Source organism: Rhamphochromis sp. 'chilingali' (genome assembly GCF_963969265.1).
Source record: "Rhamphochromis sp. 'chilingali' genome assembly, chromosome: 3".
Taxonomy (NCBI): domain Eukaryota; kingdom Metazoa; phylum Chordata; class Actinopteri; order Cichliformes; family Cichlidae; genus Rhamphochromis; species Rhamphochromis sp. 'chilingali'.
In genome coordinates, this window is record NC_137931.1 from 18882524 (window position 1) to 18909495 (window position 26972).

General features: G+C 40.0%; 2 protein-coding genes across 2 annotated transcripts; one reads left to right on the forward strand and one right to left on the reverse strand.

The window, feature by feature from the left end:
- Positions 1-1223: 1223 nt before the first annotated feature.
- On the reverse strand, positions 1224-25062 carry LOC308394182 (sodium/potassium-transporting ATPase subunit alpha-1-like). Its single transcript, XM_080878379.1, has 23 exons — positions 24932-25062; positions 24374-24484; positions 21672-21731; positions 21218-21319; positions 21015-21116; positions 20696-20809; positions 20365-20499; positions 19844-19961; positions 16387-16655; positions 15984-16292; positions 15415-15549; positions 11787-11979; positions 11466-11641; positions 11219-11355; positions 10664-10814; positions 10411-10579; positions 10182-10336; positions 9967-10087; positions 8611-8756; positions 8347-8477; positions 3082-3183; positions 2113-2204; positions 1224-1390 (listed from the first exon to the last, which is right to left on the reverse strand). Exons 1-23 carry the CDS (start codon positions 24941-24943, stop codon positions 1362-1364), a joined length of 3069 nt encoding a protein of 1022 aa, XP_080734505.1. The 5' UTR covers positions 24944-25062; the 3' UTR covers positions 1224-1361.
- On the forward strand, positions 16724-19828 carry LOC308394183 (uncharacterized protein). Its single transcript, XM_080878380.1, has 2 exons — positions 16724-18384; positions 18589-19828. Exons 1-2 carry the CDS (start codon positions 16987-16989, stop codon positions 18943-18945), a joined length of 1755 nt encoding a protein of 584 aa, XP_080734506.1. The 5' UTR covers positions 16724-16986; the 3' UTR covers positions 18946-19828.
- Positions 25063-26972: the final 1910 nt, after the last annotated feature.

A 26972-nucleotide genomic window follows, 5' to 3' on the forward strand; every position in this document is an offset into this window, starting at 1 on the left:
GCCTAAATTATTATCATTATTATTAGTATTCTTTTTTATCAAAGAAGGCAAAGAACATCCAGTCACATGACAATACAACTACTAACTTCATGCTCATTACCCATGCATGGTTCAGTTGAAATAAACTCCAGAAAACTGATATCTATTCACCTTTTTGTTATAATTTACGTAAAGTATTACATCTTACATTGTAATACTGTATACAGACAACTTGTGTGATGCATTCATCTAGTTTTTAATCATATATACATTCATAATTAAAATAATACTCACAGCAAAGGCAACATTTCTTTCTTTAAATGTCTTTAAATATATAAGAAATGATCTTGCAACTGATTTTGAAGTTATGTTACTTCAGGAAATACCAAAAGCAGCAGCGCTAGTGTTTAAAAACAAAAACAAAAGTCCGAGTTGAGGTTTTCTGAGGAGAAGATGTAGGTTTCTCTTCCAAACATGGACAAAGTTAAATAGAAATATAAATTTAATTGGTTTCGTTGATATGTTACTGGGAACCAAAAGGTTTGCAGCTATGACTGGAAACCCCACCTCAGCGTTCCTGTTGTTAGCAGAAATCTAAAGCAAAGCTATAAAGTTTAGCTGAGATATTTAAGATTTAATGAATGATCAGGAAACTCAATGCACCTGAAATGACCTTGTGATCTCTAACTGCTCATCAGATTATTAGAAACAAAAGTAAACTTCATAAATGACTGGCCTGGAGCCAAAGAACGCTTTTGACTCTGATGTCCCGCACTAAACAAATATGTGCATTTTCTGTGTACTGGAGTGTGCAGTGAGCAGGAAAGGTTGTCTTAATGGCTGGCCGATGCAGGTTGTTGGATGTGACGTTTATGATTCTTTGTAGCCACTTGGCTATGCATGGTGCAGGGTGAGGTGGAGATGAGGTTGTTAAAGTACAAGGGGAGGGATTTTGTAAAATACTAGGAGGACAAGGAAAACATTTAAAATCTCAGAAATGAATGTGAGGATTACACAACTTAGTGTCCATAAAGTAGCAGGTGCCCCTAAACAAATCATCTCTAACTTCTTCTCAGAAAGTTAAAAACTTTGGAGAGTATTCACAGGCAAGATACTGAACCTTGGGGAAAAAAAAACCCTGAGACAGTTTTTTTCCCCACTTTTAACATAACAAAGAAACGTACAAGAAAACTGAATAAAAATGCAGACAGCCTTGATTTTAGATTAGAAATACTTTATTTCGGTACACACATTCATAAAGATATTCTTAATCTATCCATGCTTTGTGGTGTTTTTAGAGCTATAGCATCTCTAACAAACACTTAAGATAACATTAAGTAGTGATGAAACACACACTGCCTTCATGTCTGTCTCATGTTGGCTCAGTAGTATGTCTCCTTCTCCAACCAGCCTAAAAACCAAAGGAGACACGATTAGGGACATCATTTTTGTGAAATTTCACCTCACATTTTTTTTAATTCTTTATGTTGTCCAAATGACAAAGATTTTTGATATAACTCTGTTGATTATGCATTTGTAATTAAATATGTAAAAGGCTTTAACATGGACAGTTTCACACAGCTGTATCAGAGCCAGCCCTGCATACAGGTTCTGCTTAGATTCAAGCATCGTGACTGACTTTAACTAGTGGAGTTTAGAGTTTACTTTGGTTTCTTAAGATATTCAACCATTTAAAACTTTTGGACTTTTAGTACCTTTTTCTTTGCTGATGCTTGTAGTCTCAAGGTTAGTTTAAATGTTAACCAATGTAAATACATTTGGTGGAAGGGCTAAAAGGATTGATATTTGATCATGATTTTTAGTTTTTAGTTTTAAACAAATTATTAATTAAAATTATTAATAATAATGGCATTGAAAACAGGATTTATATTAATATGTGTCTAAAAAAAGCTAATGGATTTTTATATATATGAGATGCTCTCGCTTAAATAGATGGGGCCAAATGGAACTTAATAACTTATTAACCTATTTCTAGTCAGAGAAATTCCAAAGAATTTATGTGCAAGTAATTTTTTTAAAAATGGGTGAAAAAAGAAAGGGCTTTCATGAAGGAAAAAAATATGGATAAAAATGTGTCCAAAGTGTTTGGTCATTCCTGAATAAAACTCTTACCTCCTGGGTGGTGTCTGAGGATATATTTTCTGATTTCATCATAAAAGAAGAGAAGGAAGCCGTGCGGTAATCCACAGAACCACCATAATGGCCTAAGGTTTGGATGGACAGACAGAGACTGAATTACAACTACTACACTGACATTATTTCTTTGACGCTGCTGAAGTGACTGAGGACATCAGGTGAGGAGTCCAAGGACAAAGGGAAACTTGAGTGCCAGAAGATTATGGGGGAGGTCTGGACTGGCATGAATGGTTTAAGGTAAACAAAGAGCAGTGAAGTCAAATGTAGCGTGGAGTTGGTCAATGAACTAAATCTAACAGGTCTGACTAACAGGTCACAGAACTGCACAGATGTCTGTCACCTTTAGACATTTTCTGATGACTGCAGTAGTGGGAGGTATCAGAGAAGGTGGTGAGAGTACAGGACTGTGGTGGACAACTTTTGTACTTGGCATAACCATCTGCTGTTTAATGTGGAAAAGACTAAGGAACTGGTTGATGATAGGAGGAGGACATGAACATCAGCGACCCCTACTTACATCCGTGGGGTCTGTGTGGAGGACTTAAAACACAAAAGGCTTCTATTAGGGAGGGGAAAGCTATCTTCTTTTTCAGAGAAAACATCTGCCAGAAGATGAGCAGGATGAATTATGAGTCTGTGTTGGCCAGAGCCATACTCTATGATGCGATGCAGGGGCAGCAGATAACAGACTCAACTGATCCTGTCGATGTTATGGTGAATGTTGAAAACGACAGGAATTGGCTTGGGAACGTGAATGCCCGTACATAAATGAAGATGGCAAAGGAAACAGCCACAAACACCACAGAGAAAAGGACAATTGTGCATTAGGAATTAGTCATTATAATTGCTGAATTTAAAAAAAAAAATGCCTAGAAAGGGTATCTCTAAGCGTTCACACTATTGCCTAATGGAAAATCATAGTATTAGCTTATCTGCTTTACTCACTTCATAGGGTACATTTTCAGGGCAATGTCCATGCCTGGGCAGTATGACAGGAACACAGCAAGAGCCAGCTCCTCAAACATCCCAAAGATAAGGACATTGTTCCTGTACAAAAGAAAAATGTCAGTCAATATCAATAAAACTGAAACTATTTTTTTAATATTTGATTTGAGTGCTCTTTTTCTGTTCTGGAACTTGGTATATCCTTTGTTGTACTACATATATATTTAACATTGGCTCATTTTCTTTAATAAATAAAATATTAAGTTTCATGTATATCCATTCCAGCTTTTAGGTAAGCTTTCAGCCTGATTTGTGGAATAATACAATTTGAAATTGTTTGCGGAGCTTGTTCTTCAAATGGTTCGAGTTTTATACTTGTTCTAGGCTGTATGGATGCTGATGTCAGTCAGAAATGCTAAACAGAAGCCCCTGGTACTCCACCACCAGCCATATGTCCATTCAGTGACACACCGGCCAAGGAACAAGCTCTGGAAATGGACAACTCTGTTCTGAGACATATGAAGCTGGAAACACTGGCAACCATAGTCACTTGTCTTCCAGGGAGGGAAATTTAAATCTGCTGGCTAACTTAAATTCTGTAAAATTATAATTCACGTCGGCAGTAATGACACCCAGTTATGTCAATCAGAGGTCACTAAAATTAATATGAAGTCGATGTGCAACCACGCCAAAACAACGTTAGTAGTTTTCTCTGGTCCCCTCCTAAATTGGACCAGGAGTCACACGTTTAGCTGAATGTTCTTAAATTGCTGACTGTCTGAGTGGTGTCCAAAAAACCCAATGTGGGCTTTATAGATAACTGGGAAACTTTCTGAAAGAAACAAAGTCTTGTTAGGAGAGACAGCATCCATCCCACTTTGGATGGACCAGGTCTCATTTCTTAAAATCTGGCCAAATTTATTAAACATCCCAAAACGTGACTATCCAGAGTTTGGACCAGGAAGCAAAGTTGCGGTCTACACAGGCCAAGGGGAGAGTGTCGCAGCAATTTCCGGCTCATTAATCAACCAAAGAACCAGACAGATTTTTAATCATTTGAAAGCCTGATTCTTAACCGTGTCCACCCCAGCTGAAAAACTAAAAAAAAAGAAAAAAGAAAAACAGTCTTATTTGTTATCATCTATCGTCCACCTGGGCCTTATTCAGAGTTTCTGTCTGATTTCTCCGACTTTTTATCCAATTTAGTGCTCAGCTCAGATAAAATCATTATTGTGGGTGATTTTAACATCCATGTAGATGCTAGAAATGCCTCATCATGGTGTTTAATCTGTTAGACTCAACTGACTTATTTCAAAATGTAGAAGAACGCACCCACCACTTCAATTACACTGTAGATTTTGTTCTGACAAAGCGCACAGAAACTGAACATTTAACAGTGTGTCCTGAAAACCCTCTCTTGCCTGATCATTTCCTAATAATATTCAAATTTAGAATAATGGATTACACAGCGGTAGGGAGTAGATTTGATCACAGTAGATGTGAAATGGTATCTCAAAAATTTGGAAGATCATGATTTAGCCTGGAAAAGTAATCTGCTGCTTTATTTTTAAAAAAGCCCACCGTGAAGATAGAACATCTTAATAATCATCACTGACTGAAGAAAATAAGAACAACCATAGTTTTCCCTTCAACACTGTAGCCAGGCTGACAAAAAGACAGAGCTCTGTTGAACCAACCATTCTTTTAACATTAGGCAGCAATAACTTCATGAATTTCAGGAAAGCCAAAACTAGGGAGCTAGGAATACAATAAACAGAAAAGGAACACGAGGGCTGGCACGACAACAGGCAGAGAAAAAAACAGGGCTAAAATAATGAGGGAATGAGACACAGGAGGGAAACAGAGCTGGGAGTAATCAAATACACACAAGACAGGGAGGAAGCAAAACTATTGTGGCCAACCTTTACATGGAGGAAGTGGGAAGGAAGGCTCTTGGCTCTTTTAAAGGGAGTGTACCCAGCCACTGGTACAGATATGTGGACGACACCTGGGTCAAAATCAAAACCCAAGAAGTGGAATCCTTCACTGCTCTTTTTAACGTTCACCAGGGAAGACACAAAGGATGACTGTTTGCCATTCCAGGACTGTGCCGCGCACATTGAAGGGAATGGAAAACAGAAGTTTACTGAAAGCCCACACACACAGACCAGAGCATCCTATTTGACTCCCATCACCCTCTGGAACACAAACCTGGAGTAATCAGGACCCTACACCACCAGGCAGAAAATCTTCCCTCTAAGCCTGAAGGAAAAAAGAGGGAATGCACACATGTAAAGGAAGCTCTGAAACATGTGGTAATCCTAATGGGGCTTTCATCAAGTCAGCAAAGATGCACAGAAAAGAAGGTCAGACACCAGCTAGGGAGGATCAGAAAGACAGACGTAACAACATTATCCTCCCCTATGTAGCCGGTGCATCAGAAAAACTCAGGAGAGTTTTCTCCAAGCACGACATCCCAGTTTACTTCAGACCCAGCAACACACTCAGACAGAAACTGGTTCATCCCAAAGACAAACTCCTAAACACAAACTTAGCGACATAGTGTGTGCCGAACAGTGTAGCGAGGAATGCCCAGACCTCTACATTGGAGAGACGAAACAGCCACTTCACAAGCGCATGGCACAACATAGAAGAGCCACCTCCACAGGACAAGACTTGGCTGTCCATCAGGATCTAAAGGACAAAGGTCACTCTTTAGAGGATGCCAATGTCATATTTTGGACAGAGAAGACAGTTTGAAAGAGGAGTGAAAGAAACCATCTATGTCCGCTGTGAATGACCATCTTTGAACAGAGGCGGTGGTTTACACCAACTGTCTGCCATCTGTAATCCAGTTATGAGATCCCAGATGCCTTAACGTCCACTCACATCCTGGGCCTTTTGACCACAGGAAATTGCATGATAGGGTGGGACTAGGTTTCACAGTGGGCTCACCCTTGCCTGATTGTGACCCACACCCGTTTTCACACCTTGGCTCCTGTGATTAGGTAGAGGATCATTAGGGGGTCCATGTCCCTCTCGGTGGGTTACTCCCACAGAGCTTAAATCTAGGACTCGTCACCATTTGAGCCTAGAACTGATGAAGCTTCTCGGATGAGAGGTGAAACGTCTTCAAGCAACTTAAAGAAGTCCAGATGCTTTTCTTTCCAAGCTCCTTAGACCAAAACTGAACACAATGAGCACTAGAAGATGGACTTTCAAAATAAAACAGGAAACATGAGACATTCACAAAGAAGCGGACTTGACCCTGAGACAGGGAGACATGACTGACTGAGGAGACACAGGAGATGCACAAACATAGAGACAATGGTACCTGACATGAAACGAAGAACACAGGGAAGGCGCAGAGTAAACACAGGCACAGAGACTATACACAAGCTATAATAAACACTGACACCCAAAACCACGAATAACTCTAAATCAAAGAATATTACTTAAACTTGAAATACAAACACTGGGTGAAGGTTACAAGTGATCTTCTTATCTCTGTGCTTGTCCTGCTAGACAAGAGAGTTTAATCCTGTTGACCATAACATTTTATTACAGCAATTAGAGCGTGCTGTAGGCATTAAATATGCTGTGCTTCCCTAAGGTCAGCGGGTCTCATACTTTTGACATAATTCCCCACGTGGCAGGAAGAAATATTTTCACGCCCCATCTAAACTAGCTGAGCCTTTATTTAGATAATAAACTAATTCACAATGAATCATTCAGTAATTAGTTTTAAACTGCTTTCATTTTAAACAACTATTTGTAACTTTTGTCAGTAGACTGCTTCATTAGTCTGCACCACTTCTTCAAAAAAGCAACAGGTTAAACAGAATGTGAATATAGAAAAATAAAGTTCAGTCTTATAAAAAAAAGAAATCCAGAAACTTGTGAACAGAGATAAAAACACGTTCAAAATAGAATGACTCCTGTCTCAGAGTGATGCTGAAAAACTTGTTCGTGGATTTACTACTTCCAGGCTGGACTACTGTAATTCATTATTATCAGGATGTCTGAAACTTTCAGTTGATCCAAAATGCAGCAGAAGAGTACCAACAGAGACTAGAAAGAGAGAGCATATTTCTTACATATTTTTTGTCTTCATTGGCTCCCTGTTAAATCCAGAATGAAATATTAAAACCTTTTCTTCAAATACAAGGTCTTGATCAATCAGTGCCCATCTTATCCTAAAGACCTTACACTACCATATCACGCCATTAAAACTCTTTGCTCTCACGCTGCGTGAGAGAGTATTTAAAAGTAGAACGGCAGACAGAGCCTTCAGCTTTCTGTCATGGTCCAGCAGCCCTCATCGCTCGACCTGCCCGTTGTGTCTGAGTGTGTGTTTTTGCTGCTACTCCCCTCACATCTCTCTCTCCCTGTTGTGTGTGCTTTTGTGTGGGACTTTTGCATCCCTGGAGGTTTTGGTGCTGAGTATTGTTCAGCGCTGAAGTGTTCACTCACTGGAGTCAGCCACACCTGCTGCTCATCTGTTGCTGCCATCTGCAGCTGATTACCGTCATCGGCAGCATCCCTACTTAACAGTGTATTGAACTCGTCAGTATGGCAGTGGATTGCTTAATGAAAACCTTGTTTGCTGGTGGATTGCCTAGCCATCACCAGTGTGTTTTGTCTTCACTATGAATCTGGAGCTGAGTTGTTTTCATGGGAGTGGAGCCAGTGTTTTGGAATTGGAGTTGCTGTTTCACGATTCCCACCATGGACACAAGCACTGTTTGGGATTTGGGAGAAATCGCCATGGGAACCACAGTGCTGGGACTTGCGCATTTTTTAACCCTGTAAATAAACTCACTGTCTTTTCTTGGAGGAATTCTGCATTTGGGTCTCATTACCTCAAACCTGATGCTTTCAGACCCCTCTTCCTTGGAACCAGCTCATGAAATAGGGCTAAGCTACCCATGATGCATTGTTATTTTTCATCTTTGGCTCTCTTCCACAGCATGTCTTTGTCCTTGCTTTCTCCCCTCAACCTAACTGGTATTTCCCCCCTGAGCCTGGTTCTGCAGGAGGTTTCTTCCTGTTAAAAGGGAGTTTTTCCTTCCCCCTCTTGCCAAAGTGCTTGCTTGTAGGGGGCCATATGATTTGGGTGTTTTTCTTTGTTTTATTGTAGGGTCTTTACCTTATGATATAAAGCGCCTTGATGCAAATGTTTTTGTGATTTGGCACTTAATACAATTGAATTGTAAAGTTCTATCACACCCATTGGAGCTCTTTCAGATCTTGATGTATACGTACTTCATTCCTTGCTGCAAAATAGAGTTCCTCCTTGTTTTACAGATGAGCAGATCGGCCACCTGGACAATCACAATACTGGAGAAGAAGGCTGTGTGGCAGGTGAACTCCAAGATCTTTCTGCTCTCATATGTCTGGTGTATAAAAAAAGAGATGAAAAGATTGGAATGTTTTTGATTTTGAGCACTGAAACTTCAGTGGACTGTAACGTAAAGTTTGATCATTTTCACAGTCCAAAGTACAGCTAGTAACACAAGTCAGACTGACCCACTCCTGCCCATAGCTGTCTTCTAGGTCATTTAGAAATCTGTTATCCCAGAAGATTCTAAGTCCCATGAGATCCAAGGGCAAAAATCCATTTTCAGCCAGGACGACAAAATATGTGAAGAAGCCAGCTGAGGCCTGTATCATGCCTACCATGAAGAAAACAACAGAAAACGTCAATGGATTCTTATCAGAGAAAGTTTGAACTTTTTATTTTACAACTGTGGCAGTTTCTTCATAAATAAACATGAACAAATATGACACGTCAATGTCATTCTATGCAAAGCCAAGGTAAATAGATATAATGGACAGAGAATTCAAAGATTATGACACAGAACCAAACCACAGAAGGAAATATTTGGGAATACTTTACAAATGTGATATTGAAATTGATCACAAAATGTTACTTTAAAAAAAACAACAATTATTGTTAATTGAATTTGGACCTATTAAGTTTCTTCAATCTTCATTCTTAAACATCTTCCTTTTTGAACATTTTTCAAATGAGAAACTTTTTACAAACTTTGTATTGTTACTTTTGCGACAATTGTGACCAGAGAATGGTACAAGAATGCACACACAAGAAGGCCCTGAGTAAATGTGGTTATCCCAACTGAATATTTCTCAAAGCTGGGAAGGCACCAAAGGAAAGCTCCAGCTGATCCAGGAGAGAAGGACAACCGCAGTCGAAGCCAAAACCCGTACTGATCCCATACGTGTCAGGAGTATCGGAACAGTTGAGACGCATTTTTTTCTAAACACTGTGTCTTTGCAGCTTTTAAACCCCAAAACACGCTGCGCCAAAAATTGGTCCACCCCAAGGATCAGGTCCCCTGACACAAACAGAGTAACATAGTGTACACTGTTAAGTGCCAAGAGGATAGCCAGGATTTACACATCGGGGAAACCAAACCACCTCTGATGAAGCGGATGGCACAAGAGTGAAGAGCTACCATCTTACAATGCTGTGATTGCAGCCATTACCCAACTCTCTGTGAATGGTACTCATGGCCATTGATCAGTGGTTGTTGATGAATAATCAATAATAATGACAATTTGCATATTAATGATCATGAAACTGACCTCACTGTCCAGTTTTCATTTAATGTTGCTAGTTTTATAAGTATGCAAATGTACCATTTTATAACGGTGGAGACTTCTTCCATCTCAGTCAGTTGAGACAGAAGAAGACACTTGGATGAGTGATGAAACATTTCTCCTACTGAAAACGGGACGTCCTGATTAACAGAATCAACTTTTGGGGATTTCTTTACCTGTATGATGGAGCATGCATCAAGACATAATACAGCAAATAGGAACAGAATAATTAAAGGTTTAAAAGTATAAATAATGTGTTACCAATCTGTCCATAAGCCATACTGATGAGTCTCTCGTTCACCAGCCTGTCTGATGCATTTCTGGGCTGTCTCTTCATGATGTCACTCTCAGCTTGTTCATAAGCCAAAGAAATTGCAGGGACCTGTGACACCACAAGTAAACAAAATCAACCCATAACTGCATTATCTACCATTTGAACCTCTACATAGAGCAGGATGAAGAGCCAAACAGCTCACCAAATCAGTTCCCAGATCAATACAGAGGATGGTGACGGTTCCCAGGGGCAGAGGGATGTTGGCGATCACAAAGAGGAGGAAGGGTGACATCTCAGGGATTTTACTGGTCAGAGTGTAGGCGATGGACTTCTTCAAGTTGTCAAAGATCAGACGGCCTGAACAAAGTAATTTAGCAGATTAAGTGATGCTTTGTATTTTATATAATTCGACATTTTTCCCAAGGTCTTACCTTCTTCCACTCCAGTTAAAATGGAGGCAAAGTTATCGTCCAGCAGTATCATGTCAGCAGCCTGTTTAGAGACATCAGATCCAGCGATGCCCATGGCGACACCGATGTCAGCTTTCTTCAGAGCTGGAGAGTCGTTCACACCATCACCTGTCACGGCCACAATGGCTCCCTGTACAAGGAATAAAGTGTTTTTTACAAGTCACAAATAAAACACTTGTCAAACTGTGTCTGTGAGAATCCCCCCGATGCTCACCTGTCTCTGGCATCCTTCCACAATGATCAGTTTCTGTTGAGGGGAGGTCCTGGCAAATACAATTTCAGTGTGGTTCCTCAACACATCGTCAATCTCCTCTAGGGTCATGTCTTTAAGCTCCCCACCATGGATGACACAGGCCTTAGCATCCCTGTAGATTAGATTACAACAGTGTAAGTATAACAGCAGTTGTTATCCAACGTCCTGTGTCTGAGCACAGGGCATGATGAAGACAAGATGAAAACATTGGTATAGAACAAAGACTGAATTAACCCTGGCAAAAAAAGAAAAAAAAGATGGTATGTTAAGCAAAAAGCAACATTAGAAAATATTCGACTTCAGAAAATGTTGGATTCCCGCTGCATATGAATCACATTTCCCCCCACACAACAGAAGTGTTATTACACTTGTATTATAAAGAATTAAAGTTTCAGAGAAAATACAGTATTTTCACATAAAAGGCATTTTTGCTTTACAGATTACATGACCTCTGTTTATGAACAGCAGCTACTTATCCTCAAAGTTAGCTAAATAAATCTTGATAAGAGAACTAACCTAGGGTTGACCTCTGAAACTGGAACATTCAAACGGGCAGCAATGTCTTCAACAGTCTCATTGCCTTCTGAGATGATACCCACACCTCTAGCAATAGCCTTGGCTGTAATTGGATGGTCACCTGTGATCATGATGACCTGCAAGGATTGAGGAGATAAAATGTTTAAAGTTTATGTGCAGAATTTGTTTTATAAACTATATCCAAAAAAATCAAAATTTGAGATGTTCTTTCAAACAGTTATCATACCTTGATTCCAGCACTCCTGCATTTACCAACAGCATCGGGCACAGCAGCACGAGGAGGGTCAATCATGGCCATGAGGCCAGTAAAGCACAGGTTCTCAGTGGGGAAGTTCACATCATCAGTGTCAAAAGCAAAGCCTTCTTTGAACTGGTCATCAGGCAAATGATAGTGGCAGAAACCTATAAGGCACAAATAAAATGCGATTGAGATTCAATTGTCTGTTCAGAATCAATCAGAATCTGTATCTGTTATGGTCTGGGAGGAAAGCTGCCTCGTTTCTCTCTGTACTGTACTCAACATGGTTGAAATGAAAATAAACTGTACCCAAAACTCTCTCTCCAAGACCTCCCAACTCAAGATAGGCGCTATTGAAGGCATCTTTTAGTTCGTCGTCCAGAGGCTGCTCTTTGCCGTCAAGCATGATGGTGGCGCAGCGATCCAAAATCCTCTCTGGAGCTCCTTTCATCACCAGCAGATGCTTGGTTTCTCTGGGGGTTGTGTTCTTATGAATAGAGAGCTGTGGGACAGCAGAAAGGTTGGATTTAAATGCAGGTCTTATCTATACTATCAGTGGTTTATGTAATGCAAAATGACTATGTTGAGGGCTGTGATCAGCTGTGAGACGGGCGCTGCTCTTGTGGTGACCTGCAGCAGGTGTTTATTGGCATTTATTGGCATTTTCTTTCTCTTTTTGTTTTTAACTTTGTTTTAACTCTGTTCTTAACCGTGGTTTTAACTTTTTGCCCGACATGGAGATCTTCTACACCTTAGGTTTATTGTTGTTGGCGATATTCACCTGGAGTCATTCACTCTCACTGACAATCACTTATACACGCGAGGGACTACTTGGATTACGGTGGTCCTGTTTGTCTATGTACGACTCTTCTAATGCTCGGACAGATGTGCTTCTTGGTGAGGATTTATTTCCCCGGTCAAAGACTAATTTTGGAAAGCCCCGCCGCTTGAGAAAACGCGGAAAGAAAGGCGGCGTGCGTCAGCGTGTAAGAAAATTTCGGAGGAAGAATCGTGTTCCTCTGCCTTCTATGATTCTGGCCAATGTCCAATCTCTTAGGAACAAAATGGATGAATTACAAGGGAATGTGCTTCATCTACGGGAATACAGGGAGGCTTGTCTGATGGCGCTTACCGAGACATGGCTGACCGATATGGACAGTGACACTTCACTGCGAATCAGCGGCTTTGGGACCCCTGTCAGATTGGATCGGAACTGTGGAGTAACACGCAAATCTCACGGAGGAGGGGTTTGTTTATATATCAACCAGGGCTGGTGTAATAATTTTACTGTGCGGGAGCGGTTGTGTCTTCCTGACATCGAGCTCCTTTCAGTATCTGTCAGGCCTTTTTACTTACCGAGGGAGTTCCCTCAAATTTTTGTCACTGTTGTTTACATTCATCCTAAGGCTGACGTTAAAGTTGCTGCTGATGCCATTTTTAAAGTGGTACACAATCTGCAGACTCTCTCACCGGATGCTCCTAATTTTATTCTCGGTGATTTTAACAATTGTAATCTTAAGAAATCACTGAACAATTTCTTTCAATATGTCACTTGTCCTACAAGGCATAACAAAACGCTGGATTTGTGTTATGGACCAATTAAGGGGGCATACAAGTCTGTGGCCGGACCTGCGCTAGGTTCTTCGGATCACAATGTTATTCACCTCCTCCCTGCTTACAGATCTGTGATTAGGAGGGAGAAGGCCTGTGTGAAGTGGACTAATGTCTGGACAAAAGACAGTTGTGTTGCCCTTCAGGGGTGTTTTGATTGCACTGACTGGTCCGTGTTTCAAGAGAGCACTTCTGATTTGGATGAACTCACTGATGTGGTGTGTAGCTACATCTCTTTTTGCAAAGACTCTGTGGTTCCAGTCAGAGAATTTAAGACTTTCCCTAATAACAAACCGTGGCTCTCTAAAGATATTAAGGATCTGATTCTTAAAAGGAAAATTGCTTTTAACGAGGGAGACGTTCCCACTGTGAGAATATTGAGGAAGGAGGTGAGGGCTGCAATAAAGATCGCCAAGATGAGGTATAGAAATAAGATTGAGGCAGAACTCAGCAGTAACAACCTCAAAAGAGCTTGGCTTGGTATGAAAACAATGGCAGGGCTACAGACGAAAGGTAAAAGCAGCATTACCTTAGAGGGGTTTACCTCTGACAAACATCTGGCAGACAGTCTTAACAGTTTTTACCTTCGTTTTGAGAACTATGATTGTTCTAGGCAGACCAGCACACTGAGGGAAAAGACCATCACTCCCCCATCTATTTGTATTGATGAGACAGGGGTAGCTAATCTTTTTAGACATACCAAAAGCAAGAGTCCTGGACCTGACAACATCTGTGGACAGGTACTGAGAACTTGTGCTGATCAGCTGAGTGGGATTTTTCACTATATCTTCTCACTTTCTTTAGAGCTACAGTCTGTACCTAAAATTTGGAAACATGCGATCATTGTTCCTGTTGCTAAGGGCAGTTCTCCTAAGGCACTGAATGATTTTAGGCCTGTGGCTCTGACTTCTTTAGTGATGAAGACATTTGAGAAGATAATTAAGAAGGAGATTTTAATGCATGTTGAACACCATCTTGACCCCTTCCAGTTTGCCTATAGAGCAGGGAGAGGTGTGGAGGATGCTGCTGTCACACTCCTGCATCTCTTGTATAAGCATCTTGAGGCCCCCCACACCCATGCAAGATTATTATTTGCTGACTTTTCATCTGCATTTAATACAATTCAACCCCTCTTACTTGCTGACAGGCTTTACAATCATTTCAAGCTTGACACTAGTCTGGTCGGCTGGGTGACAGACTTTCTGACTAATAGGTCACAATGTGTGAGGGTAAATCATGTCTTTTCTGATGTGCTCTCCTCCTCTACTGGATCACCCCAGGGTTGTTGCCTCTCCCCTTCTGTTCATTCTGTACACAAATGAGTGTCGCAGCAATTTCACAAACAGACACATCCTGAAGTTTGCTGACGACACAGTGATCGTCAGTCTTCTAGTGGGGGACGAGTCAGGCCATGGACAGGTTGTAGATGATTTTGTGAATTGGTGTGATGAGTCCTTCCTTTCACTTAACGTGTCAAAAACTAAAGACATGATTATTGATTTTAGGAAGTCCTCTTATAGCTCATCACCCACTATCATTAAAACTGCCGATATTGGGATCGTTGAGAGTTATAAATATCTAGGTGTGGTACTTGACCATAAACTGTGTTTTGAATCTCATGCTGATGCCACTACTAAAAAAGTTCAACAAAGACTGTTCTTTTTAAGGAAAATGAGATCTTTTAACGTCTCATCTGAGATGTTGTCCTTGTTTTATAGAAGTTTTATCGAATCTGTGATGTCTTTTTGTATCGCTGCCTGGTTTGGTAACCTGACGGTGAAGAATAAGAATCGGTTGGGACTTCTGGTAAAAACTGCTAGCAAAATTTCAGGGCGCTGGCAAGATGGACTTTTGGCCATTTACAATAGAAATGTGCTTAGAAAGGCTCATTCTATTATTAATTGTGTGAACCATCCACTTCACAGTGAGTTTGAGTTGTTGCCTTCCGGCCGCCGTTTTAGAGTACCTCCGAGGAGGACTAAAAGACTCCAGGTCTCTTTTATCCCTACTGTGTCTTGTCTCCTTAATGGCAAATAATTGTCCTTGAATTTTCTATCATTATTATTGTTATTTTTGTTTTATAGTATTGTTCTGTTTGTTCTTATCCTCCTGCTGCTAAACTAATTTCCCCTTGTGGGACAATAAAGAAATTGAATTGAATTGAATTGAATTGTTCTACACTCTTGTGCCCATAACTGTTTATCAAAGATGGGCACAGCTTCCAGGTCTCAGGTGGACTCTTAGGTGGAGTCACACATATAAACTAACATACAATCTTTATATACAATATCATTTTAAATTTTAATACATTGTGTGGATTGTTTACCTGGTATTTGTTTGTGGAATTAAAGGGAATCTCAGCAATTTTGGGGTATTTTTCTCTCATTTCACTAACAGATCCACAGCACAGCTCGATACACTTCAGCAAAGCAGCTTCTGAGGCATCACCAGCAATATTTCTCTGCGGGTTTTAGCAAAACAAGAAACAGATTATATCGATCATGGATCAAGTCCCTTTTTTAATAACAATATATTGCAAATAAAAATGAATGAGCAATAAATAACAATATAATAGCTCGAATATTTGTTGGTTAATAAACAAATAAATTTACAACATTGACAAAAAGAAACCTGTAACCACACATATTATACAAATACTATTTGCAATAAATTACCCACCCTGTCACATTTAGTGGACTCACAGTGCAAGAAATATGTATGTCATATATGGTAGATCCAACAATCTCACTGGCCACCTCTTGCTATGGCTCAAGCTGTATATTTAAAACAGTTGCATATGCTATGCTATAGATTCTGCAAAGATTTACTGCAGATGTGTAATTTATGCATTAGAATTTGATAATTAAAGGAGTTTTAAAGATGAAAGTTTCTCACCTTCAGAATGGGAACATCGTTTTGGCCAGCCAGGAAGACGGCACGGTTGCAGAGTCCGGCGATTCTAGACAGAGCAGTCCAGGTGGGGGAGCTCTTTTGAAAAGCGACACCGCTCTGGTTCTCAGTGGTGTCAGCCTCATGGATCTGGTTGTCAAACCACATGTGAGCCACGGTCATTCTGTTCTGGGTCAGGGTGCCGGTCTTGTCAGAGCAAATGGTGGAGGTGGAGCCCAGAGTCTCGACAGCCTCTAGGTTCTTCACCAGGCAGTTCTTCTTGGCCATACGCTTAGCAGTCAGAGTCAGACACACCTACAGACAAAACGTAAGTTTTCAAAACTGTAAACTATGACAACAATAAATTGAAAGGTATTTAAAGAGAGTGTCATTAGACACCAAAACTCACAGTGACAGTAGCCAAGAGACCTTCTGGGACATTGGCAACAATGATACCAATGAGGAAGATAACACCATCTAGCCAGCTGTATCCGAGGATGACGGAGAGGATGAAGAAAGTAAGACCCAGGAAGACGGCCACTCCAGTGATGATGTGGATAAAATGCTCGATCTCAATGGCAATGGGAGTTTTTCCAGCTTCAAGACTGGAAGTAAGGGTGGCGATACGGCCCATGATAGTATTATCTCCAGTGTTGATGACGATTCCTCTGGCTGTGCCTGAACGGACAATTGAAATCCATTGATAATGGAACATGCTTGTGGGCAACAGTGATGCCGGTAACGCGTTGCTTAGTAACGCGTTACTCCGAATATGACCCCTTTTTCAGTAACGACTAATCTAACGCGTTACTATTTCCATAACAGTAGTCAGATTAAAGTTACTTGTCCAAACCACTGTGCGTTACTATTTTTTTTAAGCAAAAAGATTTGGTTTTTTCTTTTCGTCTCAGCGGATGACAAACGCATACGTGTCGTGAAACGTCACATAAGCGACAGGTCACGTTTCCCGCTCACAAGCAGCCAGCGACGTAAAAAAGTGTAAACAACAATGGAGGGAGAGAGATGTTCGTTCTTTAGCTGGAAATATGGTCACTATTTTGAGTTTCTGTCAACTAAAGATTTAAATATTAAGGTTCGTTGTACACTCTGTGTTGGCGAAAAAGTGTTATCTACCTTCAAAAACACTACGTCAAACTTAAAGAAACATTTGGAGTCGCAGCACAGCACAGTCAAACTCACAGAGAGAGTCCCACCAAGTGGTCCGAAGCAGAGAGCCGTGACTTCCGCAGAAGGTCCTACACCCCCCAAACAACAAAAGTTGGACTTTGGTGCAAAACCAGTAAGTGATGAAGAATTGAAGAAGTTGGTCGCGCAGTATATTGTAGAAGAAATGCTACCTATAAACACTGTTGACTCGCCCTCGTTTCGTGCAATAATAAAAAAGATCCCTACTTCTGTTAATGCCGAGCTGCCTCACCGAACGACTTTTACTTCTTACTTGGAGAAGGAGTTTACAGAAATGGAGAGAAATTTGAAGGCCACACTGAATGAGATTGACTTTGTTTCAACTACCGCGGATATTTGGACTGCTAACAACAGAAGCTATATGGGAGTAACGCTCCACTGGATCAGTAGAACCACATTAGAGCGTCACAAGGTTGCATTAGCATGTAGGCGAATTCGTGGTAGACACACGTATGATGTCATTGGTACAGAAATCGAAAACATCCACTCCTCTTATGGATTACTCAACAAAGTAGTTGCAACAGTTACTGATAATGGATCCAACTTTGTTAAGGCGTTTCAAGTTTATCATCCTGTCACGGAGTCCGATGATGAGACGGAGGAGGAAGAGTCCAGCCCCAAAGACGATGATGTCACTTTTTCTGATCTGTCAGAAATCCTCTCGGCTGAGAATGAAAGTGATGGTCAGCTGTCTCTTCCCCCGCACCGCAGGTGTGCTTCGCACACCATCAACATAATTTGCACACGTGATGTGGAGAAACATTTAACAACCAATGCAGAGAGCAGGGCTGTGTATAGGAGCAGCACAGCAAAATGCACAGCTCTTTGGACCAAATCGAGTAGATCTACACTTGCATCAGAAACAGTGGAAGAAATCAGCAAAAGAAAGCTCCTAATACCAACATCCACAAGGTGGAATTCCTTTTTTGATGCTGTAAAGAGAATTGCAGAAATCCCCATGGGTGAGCTGAATACTCTGTGCACAAAGCTAGGACTGAAGTGCTTCAAAGATCAAGAATACCAGTTCCTGCATGAGTACTGCATGGCCATGAAACCTCTGACTGCAGCACTGGACATTTTACAAGGCGACTGTCCATATGGAACTTTACTACCAACACTTGAAGTTCTGATGCAGAAGACCCAGGCTGTGAAAGATGACCTCTCCAGGATGACTGCAGGCCTTCCAGATGCCATTGTACAGGTACGCTCTATCTTGAAATTAGTCAGATTTTTTGCTTCATACAATTCACAAACATGGAACAGAATATTAATTATCATTGAAAAATAAGATTAAAACAATTAAAATGTTTACAAGTAACCTAAAACAAAATTATTAGGCATGGTTTGCAAATAATTCAATAACATAATAAATTGTAGGCATAAAAATATCAATTATGTTTTTTAGGCTATTCAGACTCGTTTCGCCGGTGTGCTGGATGACAAAGATGCCCTTCTTGCAGCTGCCAGTTGTCCAAAATTCAAACTCCGATGGCTGAGAGATGCAGGAAGGAGGGAGCGAGTAAAACAGCTTCTGACAGCAGAGTGTTGCACCACTGCTCCTCTGGCAAAAAACCCTGCCAGTGTGCCCAGTGCTACTACATCTAGCAGCCAAGGTGAGATGGACTTTTTCACTTTTGAGGCAGAGCCAGAGGAGGAGACCTATTCTGCAGAAAAAGAAGTCATGGACTACCTGATGTCAGGCTACGACCTTCAGATTCTGCATAAATTTTCAAGCATAAAGACAATTTTTTTTAAAGTATAACACTCCAACCCCATCAAGTGCTCCTGTGGAGCGACTTTTTAGTCTGGGAGGTTTGGTGCTCACGCCTAAAAGAAATCGACTTTCTGACAAAAGGTTTGAGAAGCTTCTGTTAATGAGGTACAACCACTGGTTTACTTGCTCCACTCTACTGTTTCCCCCATAACATGCGATGACAACATATACTGAAAAAACAGAGAATGGGGAATCCAATTTAAATAACTATTTACAAGTAATTGAATTAAGTTTATCAAAGTCACTTAATAAACTTATTAAAGTTTTCAAGTTGATTAACTTAAAACAATTACCTGCAAGGAAGTAAGGCAATTTAAGTTGGACCTGCAGTCTCTTTTTTTTTTTTTTCATAAGATTAGTCCAAAGTTACAAAAGCGGACAATAGTGCTTACATGTGGATGGTATAAAAAGTATCTTAAGGGAAGTCAAGAAAGACTCTTTGTTTGTTTGTTTGTTTGTTTTTTTATAAAAAGTATTTATGTTAAGTGAAGTAACAAGACTGTCTTTATTTTCATACAAACAAGTATTTCTGTCAGGAAAAAAGTTTTAAGTTCAACTTCAAATGTCAGGAGATATATTGTTGACATTACTGTTAAAATACACTTCCAATAAAGTGAGTATTGGCAAAATCGGTTGATGTTTTTATGTTGAGGCAGTGGGGAGTGTTATTGGAAGCTTCTGAAAGTAACTAATAAAGTAACTAGTAATCTAACTTAGTTACTTTAAAAATAAAGTAATCAGTAAAGTAACTAAGTTACTTTTGGAAGGAGTAATCAGTAGTCCGTAATATATTACTTTTTCAAAGTAACTGTGGCAACACTGGTGGGCAATATAATAAATATTATACATAAATTTCTCTATCAACCACAAGCTGTTCATACTCTACCTTCAACACAGTTAGTGGAGAAGAAAGCAATGTTCCTGGTTTCCAGTGGGTTTTCATGGGAGAAATCTGGAGAACGAGTCTGGGGCTCTGATTCACCAGTCAGGGAGGAGTTGTCCACCTGAGAGATTAAAAAGAAAGTAATACAGGTAAAACAAACACATGAATACTATTTAATAAATATGAATTTGACTTAAGGAATAAATGGGAACTGGTATGATGTTTGAATGAATCACAAAAATGCTACTCAGAATGAAGACCACCACATGCATCAATATACTTAGCAACTTAACATCCATGCATAAAAATGTTTCAGCTGAGCAATCAGCTTGCATGCACAAGATTAGCTAATCTAAATGGACTGAGGGCTGAGCTCGACTCTGTCGCCGGCCATAACTAAACTATGTCTAAAACTAACTAAACATCACAGCATGTCTTCTTCTCATTTAAATAAATAATAGTAGATATCAAACACATGCTCTACAAAAATGTTTGGTGGCATTAAGAGTATTTGTGATACAGACCTTGCAGCCGTGAGCAGAGATGATTCTCAGATCAGCAGGGATCCGGTCTCCTCCTTTCACCTCCACTAAATCTCCAAGCACCACCTCCTCAGTGTTGATGCTTTTCTTCTCTCCGTCACGGATAACCAGGGCTTGCTATGAAATCAAAGATTTTAGGAATTTTTGATTAACTCAGTTTGATTTTAATCCCAGCGGCAAAGTTTCAGATGATAAAATGTATCATCAGTGCAGAACTTTTCCCTTAAGACTGTGCAAAAAATACTGCAGTTTCTTAATTCATATAAGCTATAAATATGTTGAATTTACATTAGTTTTCCTTTCAGTGTCTCACCTGTGGGACCATGTTCTTAAAGGAATCCATAATCCTGGAGCTCTTGGCCTCTTGGTAGTAGGAGAAGCAAGCCGTGATCATGACCACAGCAGAAAGCACAACCCCTAGGTACAACTACATAAAGATAGAAGAGAGAGTTAGGTGGTACAGCAAACAGTGGTACAGATTGTTTATCTTCATGCATGCTCAATCATCCAGTGAAGGTAGTCCCAAAAAGTTGATTCTTTTCAACTGAAAAGGTTGCATCCAGATGAACAGGATCAACTTTTTGGGATGCACATTATTTAGTAGATAACAATTCAGATGAAGACTTGCTTACATTATCATTTCCAGGGTTCTCCTCTGAGGCAACCTGGATAGCGTAAGCCAAGAAGCAGAGGAATGCACCAATCCACAGCAGCATGCAGAAACCACCAAACAGCTGGAAACCAGAGGAAAAACATTCAGGCTTTGCTTGTTGTACTCACTTTTTTGCATTTCTAATATCTGAATTCAAACACAGATTTGTGGTTTGACTCTCACCTGTTTGCAGAACTTGACCCACTCGGGTGTTGTGGGAGGAGGTGTGAGGGCGTTGGGGCCATCTCGGGCCAGGATCTCTTTTGCTTTGGATGAAGAAAGACCCTAAAAACAGTGTCTCGGTTACTCCAAGCTCAAAAGACCTGTCTGTACAAGTGGAGTACACTACAATTCTTTCTTTACAGGTCCTATGACCCTTTTAATTGTGTGTTTTGTGGGTCGTTGAGGAGTGTTTTTATTTTATTTATTTTTGTCATGTCCATCTAATGTCAGAAAAAGAAGTCAGACTTGACTTTTTCGCAATAGTTTCACAGTGTTTCTTGGATAATACACCTCCAATAATGGCATTACTTCACAAATAGCCTAGTAAGTTGACAAAGCATTGAATGCAAGAAAAATACACCGACTGCCAAATCTTCCCTCCCCTCTCTCCTTATCACACATTTGGAGTGCTCACCCTTGTCAGGTCAGTTCCATATTTTCTGTGAAGTTCATCAAAGCTTAATTTGTGGTCATCCTAAGGTGAAACAAAGACAGAAAGAGACTGAGAGATGCATTTTTAAAAACAAGTCAAAATCCCAGTGATTGTGAAGCTGCAGCTATAATCTCCTTTGAGAAAAATCTTTTGTAAACTTCCCCGTGTCCTCCAGAGGGACACAGAGAGCATAAAAAAGACTAAAAACTGAGCATTGTGGCTACGTTTTGGTCCATGGAGGAAATTTAAGATTAGCTAAAGCAAACAGTCAAGTAAGACTAGAATCTGTCTGTGAATGGAAACAATGTTGCTGCTAATAACCACTCTTTTAATATCTGACTGATGTTTCCTCCCAAGAGTTTTGCTCATTTTTTTGACATTGCAGTTGAATTTCCCAGCAGGGGCGTCCATCCTCACAAACTTGTAGCTGAACTTTAATCAACATAAATTCTAATGAAAGAAATTAACATTGATTTCATGACGTTGATCATGCACATTTGTAATTAGCCCCAAAAAATTATTTCAGCAATTTCATTAGTGTCAAAGAACAACTTATTGTAGTCTTAATGCAGAATACAAGACACAACAGGAACAATATTCTCTATCTGCATTTTGACTTGATGCAGCATGTCATATCTTATATATAAAAAAACATATATATATACATACATATATATCTGACCAAAGTACCTCAAGGCTGTATGGTGACCCTTTGCTAAATTCTGTGTACACAACTTTGAAACCATCCGTACCTCCAACACTATTGTTACAATTGCAGATGACATGACTGCCATCTGACTTTTAACTGTAAGCAACAAAAACACATACAGGCAGGATGTTCACAATCTGACATCATGGCATGTGAGCAACATCTTGTCTCGAACTTCATGCCAGGTGGTCAGCATCACAAGGCACCTTTATTGTGATGACAACACCTCAGCAGTCGTGGGTAAAGCAACTTTTCTCTATATTTCTAAAGGAGATTAAGATAATATTGTTGATGCACTTGCACTGTTGTTTAAGGAAGTTGGTCCAGTACTTATGTCATTATATGTGAAATTAGTATAAATGTAATTTTGGTATGCTTGTAAAATTACAATAAAGGTCTTTAACCTACAAGTTCACTTTGACTTTAAAAAATTAAAGTTTCAATCGTCTGCTGCTCTGAGTAGGTTGAATACAAAATGATGCATTTCATTAATATTTACTTGTTCAATGAGAAGTCTTCAGCTTGGATGAAGTGTGATCAGTCACATTTATAAGCAGTTTTTACAGTGACATGAGAAAATGGGTGTGGTTGCATGGTTCACCCAATAAGCCATTTTCCTTACCAAATGTGCTATAGATAATGTGAACATGCCATACACTACTGTTGCTACTATTGCAGCTCGAGAACACTTCTCCACTGATTTTGATGTTCCTACTCAAAAAAACCCACATTTTCATCATGTGTATATGGAACTGAGATGTCCTGTAGCACATCTTTGAGCTCAAGTTAAGATATAGGACAGTGATCATTAATATGCAACCAAGACGTGGCTTTAATCACCTAATAACAATCTGCTGGGTGGCATTGTGCAGGAGGGTCATTGGCTGGATTCAAGAAACTAGAACATCAATCATGTATGTACGCCAATCATTCATCACAATCCTTGTCAAGCTTGTCAATGTCAAGGTCATACAATCTTAACCTTGAGCATTATCTGGGTTAAGAACCACTATATTACTGTGTGTAAGTTTAAGTCAGTTCTGACTAATACTGGAGGAGGAATATTATTCTCGTGAACAGAACAGATGGATGGCAGAGAGCTTCCCATGGACTAAGCTCACCGGGCCTTCTGATGGACGAGCTTAAAATTATTCTCAAAATTATTTAACAGAATATCATCTTCTGTCAAAATAGCATCTTTTCTAAAGTTGTTTTAGAAGCATACAAGAATCACCAGCAAAATATTTTAATCCTCTATTTGCTTTCTATTTGGTTACGAACTGACCTGGCCAAGGTCACTATCCCTCAAAACCCTGCAGGCACCATGTTATTGTTATGAAATAATTTGTCATCCCTTTGTTTGCCTTGTGATGCTTCCCCAGTGATGCAATTTCATCAGTGACCTTGAGAAGCGACCAAGACACCGGTTCAGAGCAAGAAAAGGCTGACAGCGGTGAAAACTAGCTGTTCTGCTGGTTGTCGGATATATCTACATGTGAATTCAAACCCACCTAAAACTTTATTAAAGTGATTTTATAAATATGGACAGTTGAATGATATAGGTTTACTGTATGTGGATACAAGATTAGATATCATTTAATAAAATAAAAAATAATATATAAATACAACCAGCTCCTTCACTCAGCATTTAAACCTTCTTTAGATAGCAAAACTTAAAAGTTCATTTATAACTGCCAACATCTTAACAACTTAACATGGGATGGTACACAACAATGTTTATGAAGTACAGCTTGGGCAGCCAGAGCTCATGCTCTAGCTGTAACATGGACTGATTAACGTTGTCCTTAAGTCCATTTCATGAAAGTCATTCCATTCAATGCCTCTTTCTTTCTTAATTAAGATGAATATTTGCACGTTACAAACTCTTTATAGCGTTTGCAGAAGTTGTGTTTGTGTGCTTGAGTGTTACCTGACAGATAATCACAGAGTGGCTGCACAAAAGAGGAGTACTCACCAGATCAACTTCTTTTTTCAGGTCCTCCGTATCCTTGGATTTGTGACCCTTCTTGGTTGTTTTGTCGTCATTTTCTGAGGTGTTCGCCAGTTTGTAGTCATCATTCATTCGCTGGAATGAACAAAGTGGGACAAAATGAAGTTCTAAATAACATTCAAAACATGTGAGAAGATTTCCCTGAAGCGTCGTCTTCTATTTGTTCAGAAAGCTGCAGAAAACCACCTTAATTAATTATTATTTGTAATTATTGGTAATAATTAATAGATAATATATTGTTGATTGGCATGCTGTTAATCATTAGAACAGTGAATTCAAATTCGCATACATAATTTTAAAATAAGGTTTCAGATAGTTTTTAAAGCTGGAAGGTTTTGACATAAGAATGTGATATTAAGGTCCAATGAAAATATAAAAGCTTAACTGAAAACTCATAACCAAAAACTGAAATGAATTTAAAGCTAAAAAAATGTAAAAAAAAAAATTTAAATTAAATTAAAGAGCCCAGACTTAGTCCAAATGAAGTCTAAACTCCAGGTTAAAAAATGTGACAACACTTACTTTCGATCCCATGGTCGCAGTGCAGTCTCTATCCTTCAGTCTGCCCAGAGCAGAGACTATTGGTTACTCATTTTAGCCTACCTTTATACCTGGGTAGGAGGAGCTTAGGGGAATGGTGGTTAGAGGACAAGGGATGAGCACAGTTGGGGAGGTCAGTGGTATAGGGAGGCAAGCTTCCATGATCTAAATGAACTCCTCCCACACCTGAGTTTTTGGTTCAGCCACTATCACTCATGCTTGTCAAGTACTAGGTAGGTCTTCCGCTTGATGGCTTTGTTCACCTCTAGTATCCACTATTTTGTCTGAGGGATCCCACCACTACAGTCTCAGGAAGAGAGGTGCAAAATATAGACCATTAAGACTCAGTAGCCCTCCTTCTCTCTCAGAATGCATCCTCACTATACATTTCAGCACATCAAGCCTGAATGTTGTTTGATTTTCACTTCATGAGTAGAGTGGATAGGCTCCATCCCCACTCTGAAAGTGGATGGATGGAGGGATTGAAGGATGGATGGTCTTATCAGGTCTCATCTAGTAATAAAATGCATGATCTGACTAGAGACATTTCAAATTTCTGTATTCTTGTACAAATCCACAATACAAAAAGACTTGCTGGTTCAGCCAGAATTTCATCACAGATCGATGGTGCAACCAAAGGAAATTTGTAACCCTGATGACCCTTATGAAACCAACCCGTGATCTTCCTGCTTAGGAAGAAATGACTGTCCTTGATAGCTGGCTGGGACACTATGAGTTGTTGGATATGTTTGTTGTAAATTCATGACTGTATGCAATCACTGGATTTTGCAAGATGAGGAAGGAAATAGTAAAACGGAGGGGGGGGGGGGGGGGGGGGGGGGTGAAACATGAAAAATCTCCAGTAGTATTATTAAAGAAGTGTATAAAGGCCAGTGAAAGGGTTGTTATTAACTCACTGGACCTACATGACAGACTATTTGACTGTATAAAAATGCATACATAACTGCAGCATTAATTCCTTTCTCTTGTGATTCTGGAAATTTCTTAAAAATCAACACATCTGTCTGTGGAAGATGTTACAGAGATTAGAAACCTTGCTGAGATCATAGACGCTGACCACATTCCAGCAACAATTCAACAGCATATTTAAAACCAAAAAAAAAAAAAATCACACATGGAAGATCAGTATGGAAGATAGTCCAAACCCATGGCTGGGTTGGCCAAGTAGTGCCGGTCACAAGCCTGGATACATGGGGAGGTTTCCATCAGCAAGGGCATCTAATTGCCAAATCAGACATATGGATCATCATGAGATGATCAGAATGAGACCTCCGTTCAAAATTGGTCTGGTCTGGATTAACAACGACTGCCTATAGTTTTGTTGACCAGAAGGTGGAAATTGTTTGGCGGTAGACAGAGGAGGAGGAGGTAAAGGGAAAGGCGTGTTGGGAGGCAGAGAAGGAAGTGAGAGTAGGTACTTTAAATGGAGGGATGACTGGTGGATGACTGGTAAAGAGAGAGCTGGCTGATATGAAGAAAATGAAGGTAGTTTTAATGTCCGTGTAAGAAACCAGTTGGAAGGGAAGCAAGGCCAGAAGCATTAGATTCAAACTGCTTTGCGATCGTGTAGATTGGAAGAGAAATAGAGTAGGGGTTATCATGAAGGAAGATTATGTAAACAGTGTTGTGCTGAATGTTGTCCCACAGGTTAAATGAATTTAGTAGACTTCTGGATGAATTGGCAGAGATTGGTGATTGAAGCGGACTTCAGTAGATATGTAGGTAAATGGAACAGGGGTGATGAGGAGGTGATGGGTGGGTATGACGTAAAGGAGAGAAATGCAAAAAGGGAAATGGGAAAAGAATGAAATGGAATTTCAAGAAGACTAACATAGGGTGAAGGTAAGAGTGGAGGAAGGTCCGCACTGGTGGCCTAAATGTTATGCAGAAGATGCAACCTGGCATAAAGAATATTTTAAGGTGATGAAGAAAGCTGAAGGAGCTTTTTAACCTCACATGATCTCAGCCAGAGCGACGGGCTTCAGGTACTCCTTGTTCCCAA

Excerpts from the sequence above, each read along its gene's own strand:
- LOC308394183 (XM_080878380.1), top strand. The coding sequence starts at position 16,987 with ATGGAGGGAGAGAGATGTTCGTTCTTTAGCTGGAAATATGGTCACTAT. Across the intron at positions 18,385-18,588 it reads TTCCAGATGCCATTGTACAG|GCTATTCAGACTCGTTTCGC; the intron begins GTACGCTCTATC and ends TATGTTTTTTAG.
- LOC308394182 (XM_080878379.1), bottom strand. Across the intron at positions 15,550-15,983 it reads ACGATGTTCCCATTCTGAAG|AGAAATATTGCTGGTGATGC; the intron begins GTGAGAAACTTT and ends TAAAACCCGCAG. Across the intron at positions 10,088-10,181 it reads TTGATCTGGGAACTGATTTG|GTCCCTGCAATTTCTTTGGC; the intron begins GTGAGCTGTTTG and ends GTGGTGTCACAG.